The sequence below is a fragment of the Pangasianodon hypophthalmus genome, chromosome 16 (genome assembly GCF_027358585.1).
Source record: "Pangasianodon hypophthalmus isolate fPanHyp1 chromosome 16, fPanHyp1.pri, whole genome shotgun sequence".
Taxonomy (NCBI): domain Eukaryota; kingdom Metazoa; phylum Chordata; class Actinopteri; order Siluriformes; family Pangasiidae; genus Pangasianodon; species Pangasianodon hypophthalmus.
In genome coordinates this window covers 21,076,743-21,091,182 of record NC_069725.1, presented here as the reverse complement: position 1 = coordinate 21,091,182, position 14,440 = coordinate 21,076,743, and the positions used below count along the sequence as shown (strand labels likewise).

Sequence of the window (14,440 nt, the reverse complement as noted above, 5' to 3'; positions counted from 1 at the left end):
TAAAAATAAATCATTCCAAAAATTCAAAAAACATTATCCTATGAGACTTTCCACTGAGTTGCTATAGTTCTGAAAAGAACTGTAGGTGATCAGCTTCGACCCCATGAGTGATCTTTAAATTCAACAGCCTGCTGTTCACATAGCTAGTAGTAACAATCTAGCGGCTGAACACATGTTAGTGTAACACTTGTTACTCTAGATACTAGCTAGCTAGCTCATGAGCTGCTAACTTTATTTCATTTCAATTCTATCAACAAGAGGAAGGAAGCAAGAAAGCTTTTATTTTCTCTTTTTGCATTTTTCCACTCCAGATAGATATAAACGCATTGTGATCGCTGCTTGTGACGTTAGTTACCTTAGTTAGTTACGTAAAAATTTCAGTTTCTAGTCTTTTCACACCACAAGGGGGCGCTATGTGAGTGCTTCATACATAAACCTTTTCACCGAATGGAGGCAAAGTCATCTATCTATACATCTATATAGACATCTAAGTCATCATATATATATTTGTGTGTGTGTGTGTGTGTGTGTATACAGAAGTTTAATACTTAACCGAATGTTTTACACAAATCTTTTCTTACATCTACTGTACGGTTTAACCTCCACTCTAAGATACATTGCAGTATTTTTCAGTTATTGGTTCTTTGAAGTAATTCATTAAAGCTATTTCTAGATAGCAAATACACAGGAAAAAAATTGCATACATCAACAATCTATAGCAACTTCCGTGAGTCATTATTTTAATCAAATCATCTGTGCTGTGTGTAGTATCCCAGGTGGAAACGATGTGCATATTAGCAGGTATTTGACTGATTAATGTCTTTCTGATTAGAGCAGTGGAAAAATAATTGACATTTTAATTTATATATATAAATGCCAAAAGTCTGAGGCACCTCATTTTTAGCATTATCGAGTCAGTACAAAAAACATTTTAGATTCCAAACATTAGTTTTCCAGCAGAAAAATCAAATGTTACAGAAAAATGTTTGTATGTCAGTAAAGAAAGCAATATATTACATAAGAGACACTTTTCAGACAAAAAAACACAGTGAAGGCTGCTGGGTTTCGCTGCAAAAACAAGAAGCAAGGTGACAGTCAAAGTCTCCAGAAGAACTGTGGCTGCTTCTGCAAGATGCTCAGTAACACTTACAGCTCATTTCCTTATAAAACTGCACACACTGCACCTGAGACTACTGTTTAGGATCGTCACACCAAATATTGACCTTGTTTCATTTATTACTGTTTTCTGCTCTTTATAGTATTTTTTAATGTAGAAACATTTAATTTCATTATTTGTGAAGGCATCTTTGCTCTACAGCATTTCTATGCATGTGCCTAAGACTTTTGCACAGTACTATATACATATAGTAGTGTGTGTGTGTGTGTATATATATATATATATATATATATATATATATATATATATATATAGAGAGAGAGAGAGAGAGAGAGAGAGAGAGAGAGAGCTGAGTGTGTTTATGAGCCTGAAACTAGTGCAGCAGAGTTTTATTTCTCTATGCGCTCCTCTGCTGCACACTCTCAGGGTTATCTCCACAACCTCCTGTGCGGCTTTGTGCTGCTTGCAAGAAACTGTTTATCATGCAAACTAGAGTCACTGGGTGACGTCTGCTGCTGCTGCTGCTGCTGCTGCGCCACCAGCTTCTCTGCTCAGGGAAGATTTATTAGTCCATGACCTCATCACCTGCAGCACTGTTCATCTGAAGATGTGTTTCTGCAGAGCCACTATTCAGTGTTTCTGCATACAGGAACGCAGCGTGGGTTTTGTATAGACACATATATCAATAGATTTAAACATTTGCTCTTATATGACAAAGGACAATTGTATATTTTTGTCAAGAGATGTTTAATAGATGTTTAATGTCAAGCTGCATTATTTGTCTTATTAACTTTATTATTTTCCTATAACAGCATGCCCCTGAGTGTGTTATTCCTTTTACAGTATACAGTAACAACATGACTCAAGACTACCATCTACAGTACAGCACTGAGGCTGTGCTCTAGTGCTCCTTCCTCCTTCTTTCTTCCTTTCTCCATTAATATGGACGTCATAAAAAGAGATTTGAGTCTTGATTGAACAAAGATCGTGAACCACTTTTGTGAAATAATGATAGTTCACTTTCTAAAGAAATCTCTCTAAAGAAATTAACCTTTATTAGACCTACATTAGATATAAACTAGGCAAAGAACAAAACGGATATCGTTTCTGAAAATGTTTCAAAGGTTTGCATCCAAAATGCATTTTATATCCTTTATATCCTTAAAGTACATTTTTCATTTTCAAAAATTATTACACACTCACTCTGTTATCCTTTAATTTTGTACCTTTTATTTATTTATTTATTTATTTAGTTAGTTAGTTAGTTAGTTAGTTAGGTAGGTAGGTAGGTAGGTAGTTAAATATAAACCATAAATATAGTATTTTCACCCAAACTGTAATCTTGTTATATTTTTATTAATTCATTAAAGGCCATATAGATAAGACATGTAGCTCTTAATATATATAATTTATTTACACACACATTGTCTTATTATTTGCACTCAATTATATATATAGAATTTTGGTGCCTGATATAAAATAAAATAAAATAAAATAAAATAATTTTTAAATTTAAATAAAAATGTATTCAATAAAAAGTAAGTAATATAATTAGAAAAGGTACAAAAATTTATTCCAAATGCTGTTTTTAATCCAAATGCTTGTCACAGTATCAAAAAGTCACTTATATGGTATAAAAAAACAAAACAAAACAAAACAAAACAATCTTCCACACCACAAGGTGGCAGTTAATTCACACCACTTAAACGTCACTGGGGGGGGCGGGGTAAAGGCTGCATTTCAAAAAGCACCTCGTTTCCTACCTAGGTGCACTCCACACCGCACAAACAGAAACACTTCTACACTGTACTCAGTGCACTACATGTTTGAATTGGGAGTGAACCAGGGTCGACGCTGACCCAGGGTCGAAGTCACTACAGATAGAGAGTTGTTGACATTAATTTTTTTGGTCATTATAAGTGTTTTGGTTTAAAAAAAAAAAATAGAAATAGGAATTCTACATAAATGTCGTTAGTATTTATCTGTGTAGACATGAGGTTTGTTTAAACGATAAAAACAGTGCAAAAGAAATGTTAGTCTAGCATTCAGTTAGCCAGCTAAGAAGACAAGCTAACAAGCTAGCTGAAGTTATTAGGCAAGTATACACTTATATATCTGAGTGAATGTGCGATTTAGTGTTTGATATTTTTTGTTAGTATTATGTTAAATTTTTATTTAACATTTTTATTTCAATAATAATGAAAATGTGGCTTATTTTACTGTTTTAGCTTATACCTGAAACTGAAAGTGTGCTACAACTAACTCAGTTAAAATAGCACTAATCATGTATGCGGTTATGGCTCGTGAATAATATGATGGTAAAACATTATAAAATATAAATGACATTTGTTTCTTCTTTCTCAGCCATCTGCCTGAAACTGAAACTGTACAGCTGAATAAAGATTTGCTATGACCTGGAAAATCAGTGTTGCCAGTCTGGTTTCAGGGGAAAGTAGCTAATGCATGCTCAAGTCGCCAGATGACGTCATATATTACATTTGCATAGTCATTGAATCGTCGTGCTCATTTGCATATCAAGTGGAGTTACATGAAGAAGGAAGATTTTCTGAAGACAGAATAGAGTTTTATTAGAATAGAAAGTGACAGATTATAACATACTTCTTATAGAAAGAGAAAATCTTTGGTCATGGCACGACTATAACGCACAGCTCTGTACATATTTAGTATTTAAAATACTATTTCTATGAAAAATATAGAAAATATGAAGCAATGTTATTGAATACTGGGTGGTAAACATGAAGGAAATGGTTATGAATGGAATAACTTGCCTTTATTAGTTGTAAATATCACCAAGAAGAGAGTTTAAAACAAGGAAGTGCCTGGGTGGGAAAACTATTGCCTGTCGGGAACAGTGGTGATCAGTGATTGGTTGTCGGGAACAGTGGTGATCAGGGATTGGTTGTCGGGAACAGTGGTGATCAGTGATTGGTTGTTGGGAACAATGGTGATCAGTGATTGGTTGTCGAGAACAATGGTGATTGGGGATTGGTTGTCAGGAACAGTGGTGATCAGTGATTGGTTGTCAGGAACAGTGGTGATCAGTGATTGGTTGTTGGGAACAATGGTGATCAGTGATTGGTTGTCGAGAACAATGGTGATCAGTGATTGGTTGTCGGGAACAGTGGTGATCAGTGATTGCTTGTCGGGAACAGTGGCGATCAGTGATTGGTTGTCGGGAACAGTGGTGATCAGTGATTGGTTGTTGGGAACAATGGTCATCAGTGATTGGTTTTCGGGAACAATGGCGATCAGTGATTGCTTGTCGGGAACAGTGGTGATCAGTGATTGGTTTTTGGGAACAATGGCGATCAGTGATTGGTTGTTTGCAACATCTCTGCACAACTCGGTCCGGATTTACACACTAGTGGTGAGTCGAGTGAACCTGCTCTCTCAACCTCTCAGCTCTAATAACCAGCAGCTGTGGTGTGAGCTGGAGAGCCGTATCGAGTGCAGGACAGTCTCTAACGTCGGTTCAAGAAGTAGTTCGATTTGTCGCTAGACTTTTTTTTTTTTTTTTTAAATAAAGTTGCTAAAGTGATCTAAAAAGTCACTAAATTTGGCAACATTGTGGAAAATTCACTATGTTGTGACTCCTACACCTTCACTTTGCTTGTTAATGTTATTTGTTTTTACCAAAAGATTATTAATTGATGATTATGATTAATAAGGTTTCTCTTTTATCTATAATCCAGAATAAAAAATGGACTCGAATGGCAAACCTTCCACAAGCCAGATTTTGCTCTTGGCCACCAGTTCAGCTCTCACTGCTCTCCTTTACTCGGTGTACAGGAAGAAGGCCAGCAGTGCTGCCAGATTGAGAGTAAGTAAGAAAATTATTGGGATTTATTTCGACGAACAGATGGTGCAGTTACAATAGCATCTGATTATATTCTAATTAACAGGAAGCCAAGAAAATATCATTAGATCAAGATCTGCAGAGCATCCTTGCTGAAGCTCCAGGCAAATGTATACCATACGCTGTTATTGAAGGTATGAATGAATCGCAGCGTAATTGTGTGACAACAGTTGTGCTCCTTTGTGTTACAAGGATTCTTATGGTAATAAAATAAGCAAAATATTATCAGAGTTTACAAACTTGGTAAAGAAGAATAAGTGATTAAGTCTGGGCCAGTAATCATCCCAAATTACATTTGCTATTTCATTTCTTGGTTGCCATTTGGCCTTTTGCATTATTTCTGTTTTTGCCTCATTAGCAATCTGTATCAGGGCTTGAATATTTCCTCAGCGGTATAATTAATAAATGAGAGAAAGATTTTGAGGCTCTGTCTGTTGTCTGTCTGTAGGGGTTGTTCGGTCTGTTAAAGAAACCTTGAACAGTCAGTTTGTGGACAGCTGCCGAGGTGTGATCGCCAGACTGACACTAAAGGAGAAGAAGATGGTGTGGAATCGGACCACTCATATCTGGTAAATGCTTGAGTTTTGGGCTTTAGTTTCATGCTTAGTTCATTATACTTCATTAGTGTGTAAGAAATGTAGCTTTTTTTTTATTCATGTTCAAATTCACTAAAATGCTGTGAAGAAAATGTGAGTACTGAAATTGACTTTTGAGCTTGAAATCATTGCCTTTTGTCAGGAACGACTATGAAAAGGTCATCCACCAGCGCACCAACACTGTACCCTTTGACCTCGCGTCACACGATGACACCATCACAGCCACTGTGCGCGTGATCCGCCCCCTGGACGCCGAGCTGGACCTGGACAAGACGTACGAGAACTTCCACCCAGCCACGAGCTCCTTCACCAGCATCGTGGGTCACTTCCTGAGCGGCGAGCGGCCACAGGGCGTGACGGAAATGGAGGAGATGCTGCGGCTGGGCACAAGCATCACCGGCGTGGGCGAGCTGGTGATGGACGGCGGATTGGTGCGTCTGCAGCCACCCAAACAAGGATTGCGCTACTTCCTGAGCAGCCTGGACTACGAAACGCTGCTGGAGAGCCACAAGAGCAGCGCGAGGTTCTGGAGAGTTCTAACGGCACTCATGGGTCTGGCAGCGTGCGCTACACTGGTGTACGTGCTGTGGAGGCGCTACACCTGGCACAGGGAGAAGAAGAAGGAGCGTGAGATGATGGAGGAGTTTGAAGAGCAGAGGAGGAGGAGGACGGACGGGGAAGAGGAGGCCGTGCAGCTTGGAGCTTGTGTCGTGTGCCTGAGCCACCAGCGCTCGTGTGTTTTTCTCGAGTGTGGCCACGTGTGCACGTGCTGGCAGTGTTACCGCTCGCTGCCTGTGCCAAAGAAGTGCCCCATGTGCAGGTCTACTATAGACCGGGTGGTGCCTCTGTACAACAGCTAATCACCTCTCAGAAGAGAAAACCCAGAGGCTTAGATTGTGTAGTTTTTTTGTGAAAATATTTAAATTTTCCAGCATGGTGGTAGGTGCTATACCGAATCTGGGTGAAAATCCAAAACGTTTATTTAGCCTTCTGAACACCAAATGTGACATGCGATCTGCTTAACATATAAGTAAATATATATAAATATAGAGCTGATGATTAAACAATAAATAAATATATTGTGATAAATAGTAGAGCAAAATACCTCGATAATGGTTGTGGCAAAAATCAGGAAATATTTGTTTATGAACTTTCTTTCACATAAATTGTTGTGATGTTATATTATACTGTATGATGGATTAATGAGCAGCAGGCGGTTCTAACTGGTTTCAGAGCGGTGTTAGAACAAGTGTTCCTGCTCTCAGGGCTGCTCTGATTGGCTGCTGGCAGCCAGAGAGAGAGAGAGAGGGAGAGGGAGAGGGAGGATGAAAATTGAACAATATGAAATTTTCAGGTTGATTAACATCAGCTCTGTTACCAAAATGGACTTTCCAAATGGAATAAAAGCACTCACATTTATTATACTACAACAGCACTTCCTTTATAAAGAGGAGAAAAGCCTGTGGACTGTTTTGCTTGACCACTGAAAGTGATTTATAGCTGTGTGAAGACATTGTGGTCTCATGGGTGTTGGGTGAATTTTAAGATTTGGCAGATGAAAAGTTTCATGGGTGAAAAGTTTGACACAACACGCTTTATGCACAATATACATGTTAAACAGATATAGGTTGTTTTGTTTTTTTTTTGTTCAAGGGCTTTAAAATGATGCTTGAATTCTTTTCCTTAAAAAAAAAAACAAGTATTACTTGTCATAAAAGGCTTCAATAAAGTTTTCTTCCGATATATCACAAAAAATATCAAAAAATATCACAAAAAATAAAATGTGATTTCAGAACATTGAGCAGATCTCTTGAAATGTTCTTACTCTCCTAAGTTTGCCCAAGCCAGAATTCTAGCTGGCGTTAGAGAGTCTGGTACCTTTCACCAAAAATTGCCTTACTTCAGCAGTAAAAAAAAAAGCAGTTGTACTAACAGAAATGTGTATACAATAAAATATGGCGAGCCAATCAGATTGTAAGCTTCAAGACTGCGATGTTTGTAGCAGCTCAGTGTCCAAAACATTTCAGGTAGTCAGTGGATCATGGGAGAAGTTTCAGAGCATTTCAACAACGTAGTAAAAAGATCATTTTGAGCTGTTGAATTCTCTTATCTGATTGGTCAGTGGGTGTTGATTAATTTTCTATATCAGCAGCTCTGACACTAGTGTTGGCTTCAATACAAATCACAGGTTTATATTAATGCGATCTTTCTAATATATTATCATTTCTGTAGTTACTCATCCACAGGGACTTGTATAGCAGACACTCAAGAAAATCTAAGCCTAACAATAAATTGAATTAAAAAAAAACGATTTAACAAAGAAAAACCTCTAATCGTTGATATGGTGATCTATAATTGTTCCATAAGAAGACATATATGGAAGGAGTCTCCAGTGTCATGATTTATTCCTTACTAATCACCACCGCTTTTTTTTTTTTTTTTTTAAAGAGTGTTCGAAGGTGCAATTTGTAATGCTGAAGTCTTTTTATGCCCCAGTCCTAACGCAGCTGTTCAGCCCCGCCCCTTTTTTCCTTAAAAAGGCAACAGTAGGGGTGGGGTCAGTTAAGTGGAAGAGAAAGGCTTGTCAATGTTTTCATGGCAATTATGATTTGATTTCCAAACAGGAATCTAAAATGGCAAACTGTTCTTCTAAATAAAATACATCTTGTATTTTGGTCAGTGGAATGTTTGTGATGAAGGATCTTGTACATAAAACAAAAACTCACCCTGACAAGAAGAGGGCGCTGTCTATCTATTATATGCAGGGCCTTGCATAAGTATTCACCCCCCTTGAACTTTAGCACATATAAGATGAACTTAATTTGGATTTGTATGATTAGATACGCAAAATATCTCTAACATTCTAACCCAATCAGACTGCGGTGTGCTTTTGACTCAGACATTCTGACGTCTTGGTTTTTAACCACTCCAGTGTAGAACCACTTCACTTGAATATTACAGTCTCAGAAAATAAACGTATCAAACTGTATATTTTCTTGTCACTTGTGTGGTACATCTTCTGTATCTTTTTCTATTTATCTTTCTCCTGGAAATGTGAATATAGAATATCTTTCAAAATAATGTAGATACATAATTTGACCACTGAGGTACCTTTAAAGCTTTACTTTAAAAACTAGTTAAAGGTAACACATGCACCTTCCCAAGTAATAGATACATACTAAAGGTACAAAAATGTACCTTGATCGTACCACATCAGTGACCAGGAAAGTACAGTTCTGATACCTTTATTTCTGAGAATGGATTTTGTGAATATGTATCAACAAAGTGAATACATTTGCAAGGAAAGCTATGTATGTATGTATGAACATACATATTATTATTATTATTATTATTATTATTATTGTTATTATTGTTATTATTATTATTATTGTTGTTATTAGTGTTGCCATAGCAGTCTTTGTAATGTTTGTAAAAGGGATTTATTTATTTATTTATGATTATTATTTATATATTTACTTAACTGTGTTAAAAAGGTATTGCATTATTTTTAATCAGTTTCAGCTTGTTGCAGAACATCTGGATTATTCCCACCTGAAATGCTCCAGTGTAAACTCACACTCCTCAGAGACATTAAGCAACTGAAGAATGAATAAAGAAGATTGGGTAATTAGATAATGTTTATAATATCTAAATGTTAATAATGTCTAGAATTAAAATGATAATACATTTCAAAGAATATAAAGGCATAATATAGCTCTTTAACACTTTCTTTAAAAAAGTGTTTTTACAAAAGTGCATTACAAATAAATACCTAGTTCTTAATTCTTATGCATATTGGTATAAACCTCCAAAAGGCTGCATTTTGCAAAATGATGAACATGATCAGTTTTTGAAAAAAACAAAAACAAAAAACAGACAATATCTTGCGTCTTGCAATAATTTAAAAAATGTGCAGTTCTCGCAGCAATAAGAGAAACTCAGCTTGACCTAATCTCGGCTTTATTTTCTTTTCCATCAGCTGTTTTTCCCATCAGCTGTGTTACGACTTTGAAATGGTCCGAAAACAACCCGCGTGTCCCAAATCACCCTGTATACACTATGTAGTGCACTACTTTTTAGAGCGTTCCCTGTTTTTTTTTGTTTGTTTGTTTGTTTGTTTGTTTTTTTCGTTTTTTTCGTTTTACAGCGTTGGAAAGCTTAGTGGATAGAAAATAAAATCCCACTGAGATGGACAGTGTGCAAACGACGAGCCCTAACTAGTAACGATTAAACAAAGTGCACTTTATATTGGTAGGGAATAGGGAGGCACCATTTCGGACACGGAGACGTGTTGCGCTGAATTCGTACTCCAGAAAGAATCGGATTCGTTCCGCGGTGATTGGTTGGGTTCCTGAAATCCCGCCTACTTGGATTGTAATTGGGCTGGAATCCTCACGAAGCGAATTTGATTGGCTGACGGACTGGTAGTCTGGCGAATCCGCGCGCGGGAGAGCAGATTTTACGTTGGTGTGATATCTGTGCACCACGTGGTGTCTGTGACTGTAGGACCTGCTCTGGCCGAAACACCGAAACACCTAAAGAGGCTCGCGGGTAAATAAAATATATGTTTAAAAAAAAGCATTTTGTTGGTCTGTTTGATAGTTTCAGTTCTTTAATTTGTATTTAAGAAAGGTTTTTTGTTGACTCTGGGTTTAGACGGAGAGAGAGGCAGTCATGTCGCAGGTGTTGCCTTACGAGGAAAACATAAGTCGGTACGGTAACGATGGAGACGAGGAGCAAATGTCTCTCACCTGCCGCCTGCACAACACCAACAACTTCTTCAGCTCCACACAGAATAAAAGACCTCCAAAACTCGGACAGATTGGACGGAGCAAACGAGGTGAGGAGACTTTCAAGAGTTTGACACAAGCTCTACCTTGTTAAAGTTCATTTCAGGTGGCAGAGTCCACAATGTCCAGCTAAAACCAGTGAACACCTTAAAGGAAAAGTCCACCCTGAAACACATGAAGTATAATCAGACTCCAAAATGTGTGATGAATTTATAAATTCTGATTTTAAGTTGTTCGTTGATTTTGTCTTTTCGTTATTCGTGTGAAAAGTTAGGATTGTGTCCTGCTCTGATGTCACAGGGGGACACTGTTATTACTGTTATACTAGTGCACTTACAGTGGCGTTTAACAGGCGAAAAAAAAAAAAAAAGAACGAACTCAAACATGTCTTTGAGAAGGAAACCGGAGAACCCGGAGGAAACCCAGACAAACGCGGGGACCCTGGAGCTGTGAGGCGGCAACGCTACCTGTGTGTCAGCCTGTTCGGTGTCACATTAATGAGAAATCCAGTGTAGAAAGTAGTAGAGACGTTGCTGCAAACGCTGAACTCAAAGTTCCAGAATGCAATGCAGCTATACGACGTAGTTGCGATAGAGACTCGGGTCGATGACGAGCGTAATGGCTCTGAAAGCTTTGGAAGCTGATCTGTTTTAGCATGAAGAAGTGACCGAGCCAGACAGACTAAAGGACTAAAGCGCCGCTGCATCACTCTCTTTAGGTAGAGCTGGGCTAAAGCAAGGGCTAAATCCCAGTGGCGTTACTATCAAACAGCATTGTGGGTAATGTAGAAAAGCAGAAATGTAGAAAAATCAACTCCGATGACTTATTTTGAAATAAATTTTGAATACTGCTGAAGATCATGTGTTAAGTACAGAAATAAACATGCAAGCCATTCAGGGTGGATTTGTCCTTGAAGCCTTGCACTAGCTGTTATTTTTTAGGGGAATGTTTCTATTCTTTGGCTTGTAGGATCCTGTCATGTCATCTATCTATCTATCTATCTATCTATCTATCTATGTGCATGCATTTCTGGTTTATCTGTAAGCATCTGTGCCCAGATGTTTACCTGTGGAAACATGTGATATGTGTCGGTTTGCTTGTTTTTGCAGCCTGCATGTTATTATCTGCTCATATTTGCTCATCCATGGTTGGTGTAATGTCTGGAAAGATAATGTCAGGTCGAGGGACGGATTTAGGTGGATTACATAACACACGCTCGCAGGAGAAGAGAGAGAGTTGGAGATGGTGATGGTGGGATTTGAACAGGGCCCGAGTGAAGAGCAGAGAACAGTGTACCTGTTTTATCCTGCTGTAGCACTAGTACTTTCAACTGGTTATATAACATCCAAGTATTTTAGTTTTTTTTATTATTATTATTGAGAAAATCATTAGTATTTTCATTAATCACACCTCTCTCTCTCTCTCTCTCTCTCTCTCTCTCTCTCTCTCTTTCTAGTTGTCATAGAAGATGACAGACTTGACGAGGTGCTCCAAAACACGACGGAAAAGTCGCCGGCGAAAGTGTAAAAAAAAAAAAATCAGCGAAGGACGTTTTTCATGTTGGAACGCTCACCTCTGCGTGAAACGGCACTTTGCGGTGCTCTTCAGTATGGGTTGAATTTCACAGCACAGCACGTGAGGAGAGCAGCACCGGCGCAGGCTCCCACACGGAGAACGCTAATGTCTGACCTACTGATTCCTCCTGAGGGCATGTTTTGATCACTTATTTTTTTCCCCCCCTTTATGAGTTGAGATCAGTCTATTATTGCTACTTGTTGATCCTTAGTGGTAAAGGTACCGTTGTATTGTGAGAATGCATTGATATTAATAAGCACAAATCACAGACTAATGGTAACTGTTATATTTTGTCTTTTTTTCTCTCTCTCTCATTCTTTCTCTCTAACAGCGCACTTTGTTTTTTCTTTGTGTATCTAACATTTTGTGCACAATGGAACTGTGAATTTCTTCAGTGACGTGTTTTTCACTTTAAGGAAATCTCTTATTATATACATTTTTGCAGTACTAAAAGACTGAGCAAACGTTTTTATAAACTGATGACAGTTTTTTTAATTAACTTTTTTGATGTTGCTAATCGTGACTTTTGTTGTTGCTGAACTGCCTGCGCAGCGTAAAAGTGAATCGCTAACTTTTGTACGGAGAAGCAGTTTGTGAAACCGGCTTATTTGTAGCTGTAGTTCTAGCACTTTCAGATGTGGTCGCCACTCTCTGCTGTACAGGATCTTTACGATCACAATTTGTGCCAAATCTTGCAAAAGTATGCCAGTCGAGGTGTGTCGCTGTGCTCTGCGTACTGTGAAATTCTGCGAGCCTGGCCGTCCTGTCCGTTTCAGGGCTTTTCTAACTGCTTTTGCATGAGACAGGCTGAAGTGCCTCGCTGTGTGGCAGTGAAACTGGTGTACTTACAGTAACTTTGGAATGACAGACCTCAAAACTCTTGAATATTACATATAGTAAATGTTGCACTTCTTACTGTTTAACAGGGCTACATTGATAATGGAAAGTATGACCATCAAAATGTGAATATACAATAAAATCAATACAAATGATCATTTGTGAAACTGTGATATTTTTTTTTCTTCCACAATCATGCAACATACTTCACAAATCTACATTTTGGCCTTGCAACACATCTGAACTCTCTATAACTAATCATTTATCATCCATGCAATAATAATTGGGACATTTGGTGTCCATTCAAATGTTGTTGCTGCATATCTCAGATTTTGTTCTTTTTTTTTTTTTGAGATTTTTTTATTTGTTGCTTGTGACCTAAAACCAAATCCTTTTTTCCCCTCAAATTTCTATCACACTTTTTCACTCCTGTGAAAAAAATATTTTTAATTAATAAAATGTCTTATCTAGGATGCCATGTTTTGGATTTAATATCCTCAGATATATTTTTCCCTGCCACATGAAATTTGGCAGACATAAAGACAAACTTGTTTCTTTATCAACTGTCTAAATGAAGTCCCCACAGAAGGCCAGTTTTTTCTTATTGGATCCTCAAAATGGGAAAAAGTGCCAAATTTCCAAAAGGCTTACTATAGACCGCACTTTAATTGACACACGCTACAAGTCATAGTTTGTGTTTAAACTTCTAAATTTTATTGACTGTGAGTCAAAATCTGAGGTCGGACCAACTAACAGAACTCAAGATACTGACAAAATTACAAGATAAGTTTAAAAATTTGTGCCATTTTGACATACTCAGATGTTGACTCACTCGTAAAATCATGAAAAATTGTGTGAAATATGTCTGAAGTATTGTCTTGTTGTGTTCCACGTTGTCTTAATATTCAAACTTGACAAGATATCAGCCCATATTTCGTCTAGAATCGACTGTAGCCATTTACATAAAGTGACCATAGAATATGTCTGACTTTAATAAAGTGCTACATAAATAAAATTTCAATCTCAGAAATATCAAGCTATAAAAAACACACATTATTCCATAAGATCCTATATAGGCCATAGACATATTTGTATGCAGATATGTCTACATGTGCTGTACGTAGACCCACAAGACCAAGACAAGTCCAAGTTGATACAGAGAACATCTCAAGACCTGACTCGAGTCCTACAGCCCCACTTCCCACTTCGGAGTTAACTCAAATGCAGAATAACTGACACCCCTGGAAGCCCCGCCCACTTCCCCCCCGTCTCACATTAATAATGTTTTAGCCGGTGCTGTCATCTTGACTTGGTTTTCAGGCTTGAAAGATGTAGCACTCTTGCCTCCCTTCAAGGTAAATGGAGAATGTTTTGAGTTCTTTTTTTAAGTGAAATAAATTTTATCCACATGGGTCCCTGGAGGGCTAGTGGTTAGGCCACAGAGCTCTCGGCGCTGTGGCACGGGTTCAATTCCCAGCCAGGAAACCCCTGGGGTTGTGTGCAACAGTGCACTCTCAGTGCCAGTCCTAAGCCTGGATAAAACTGGGGAGGGTTGCGTCAGGAAGGGCATCTGGTGCAAAAGCTGTGCCAAATCAAATATGTGGATGTATGATCCTCTGTGGTGACCCCTAACGGGAGCAGCCGAAAG

The 14,440-nt window shown here is 38.1% G+C and overlaps 2 protein-coding genes across 2 annotated transcripts; both read left to right on the top strand.

Moving 5' to 3' along the window:
- Nucleotides 1-2,942: 2,942 nt before the first annotated feature.
- mul1b (mitochondrial E3 ubiquitin protein ligase 1b) lies at nt 2,943-7,385 on the top strand. The gene is made up of 5 exons (XM_053240924.1): nt 2,943-3,212; nt 4,831-4,958; nt 5,041-5,128; nt 5,443-5,563; nt 5,733-7,385. Exons 2-5 carry the CDS (start codon nt 4,839-4,841, stop codon nt 6,448-6,450), a joined length of 1,047 nt encoding a protein of 348 aa, XP_053096899.1. The 5' UTR covers nt 2,943-3,212; nt 4,831-4,838; the 3' UTR covers nt 6,451-7,385.
- Nucleotides 7,386-9,998: 2,613 nt separating this feature from the next.
- Nucleotides 9,999-12,947, top strand: camk2n1b (calcium/calmodulin-dependent protein kinase II inhibitor 1b). The gene is made up of 3 exons (XM_026920970.3): nt 9,999-10,141; nt 10,247-10,430; nt 11,837-12,947. Exons 2-3 carry the CDS (start codon nt 10,265-10,267, stop codon nt 11,905-11,907), a joined length of 237 nt encoding a protein of 78 aa, XP_026776771.1. The 5' UTR covers nt 9,999-10,141; nt 10,247-10,264; the 3' UTR covers nt 11,908-12,947.
- Nucleotides 12,948-14,440: the final 1,493 nt, after the last annotated feature.

Bases quoted from the DNA above. Each gene is read 5' to 3' on its own strand.
- camk2n1b (XM_026920970.3), top strand. From the start codon at position 10,265: ATGTCGCAGGTGTTGCCTTACGAGGAAAACATAAGTCGGTACGGTAAC. The intron at 10,431-11,836 runs GTGAGGAGACTT...CTCTCTTTCTAG, and splicing joins GATTGGACGGAGCAAACGAG to TTGTCATAGAAGATGACAGA.
- mul1b (XM_053240924.1), top strand. From the start codon at position 4,839: ATGGACTCGAATGGCAAACCTTCCACAAGCCAGATTTTGCTCTTGGCC. The intron at 4,959-5,040 runs GTAAGTAAGAAA...TCTAATTAACAG, and splicing joins GCAGTGCTGCCAGATTGAGA to GAAGCCAAGAAAATATCATT. The intron at 5,564-5,732 runs GTAAATGCTTGA...GCCTTTTGTCAG, and splicing joins AATCGGACCACTCATATCTG to GAACGACTATGAAAAGGTCA.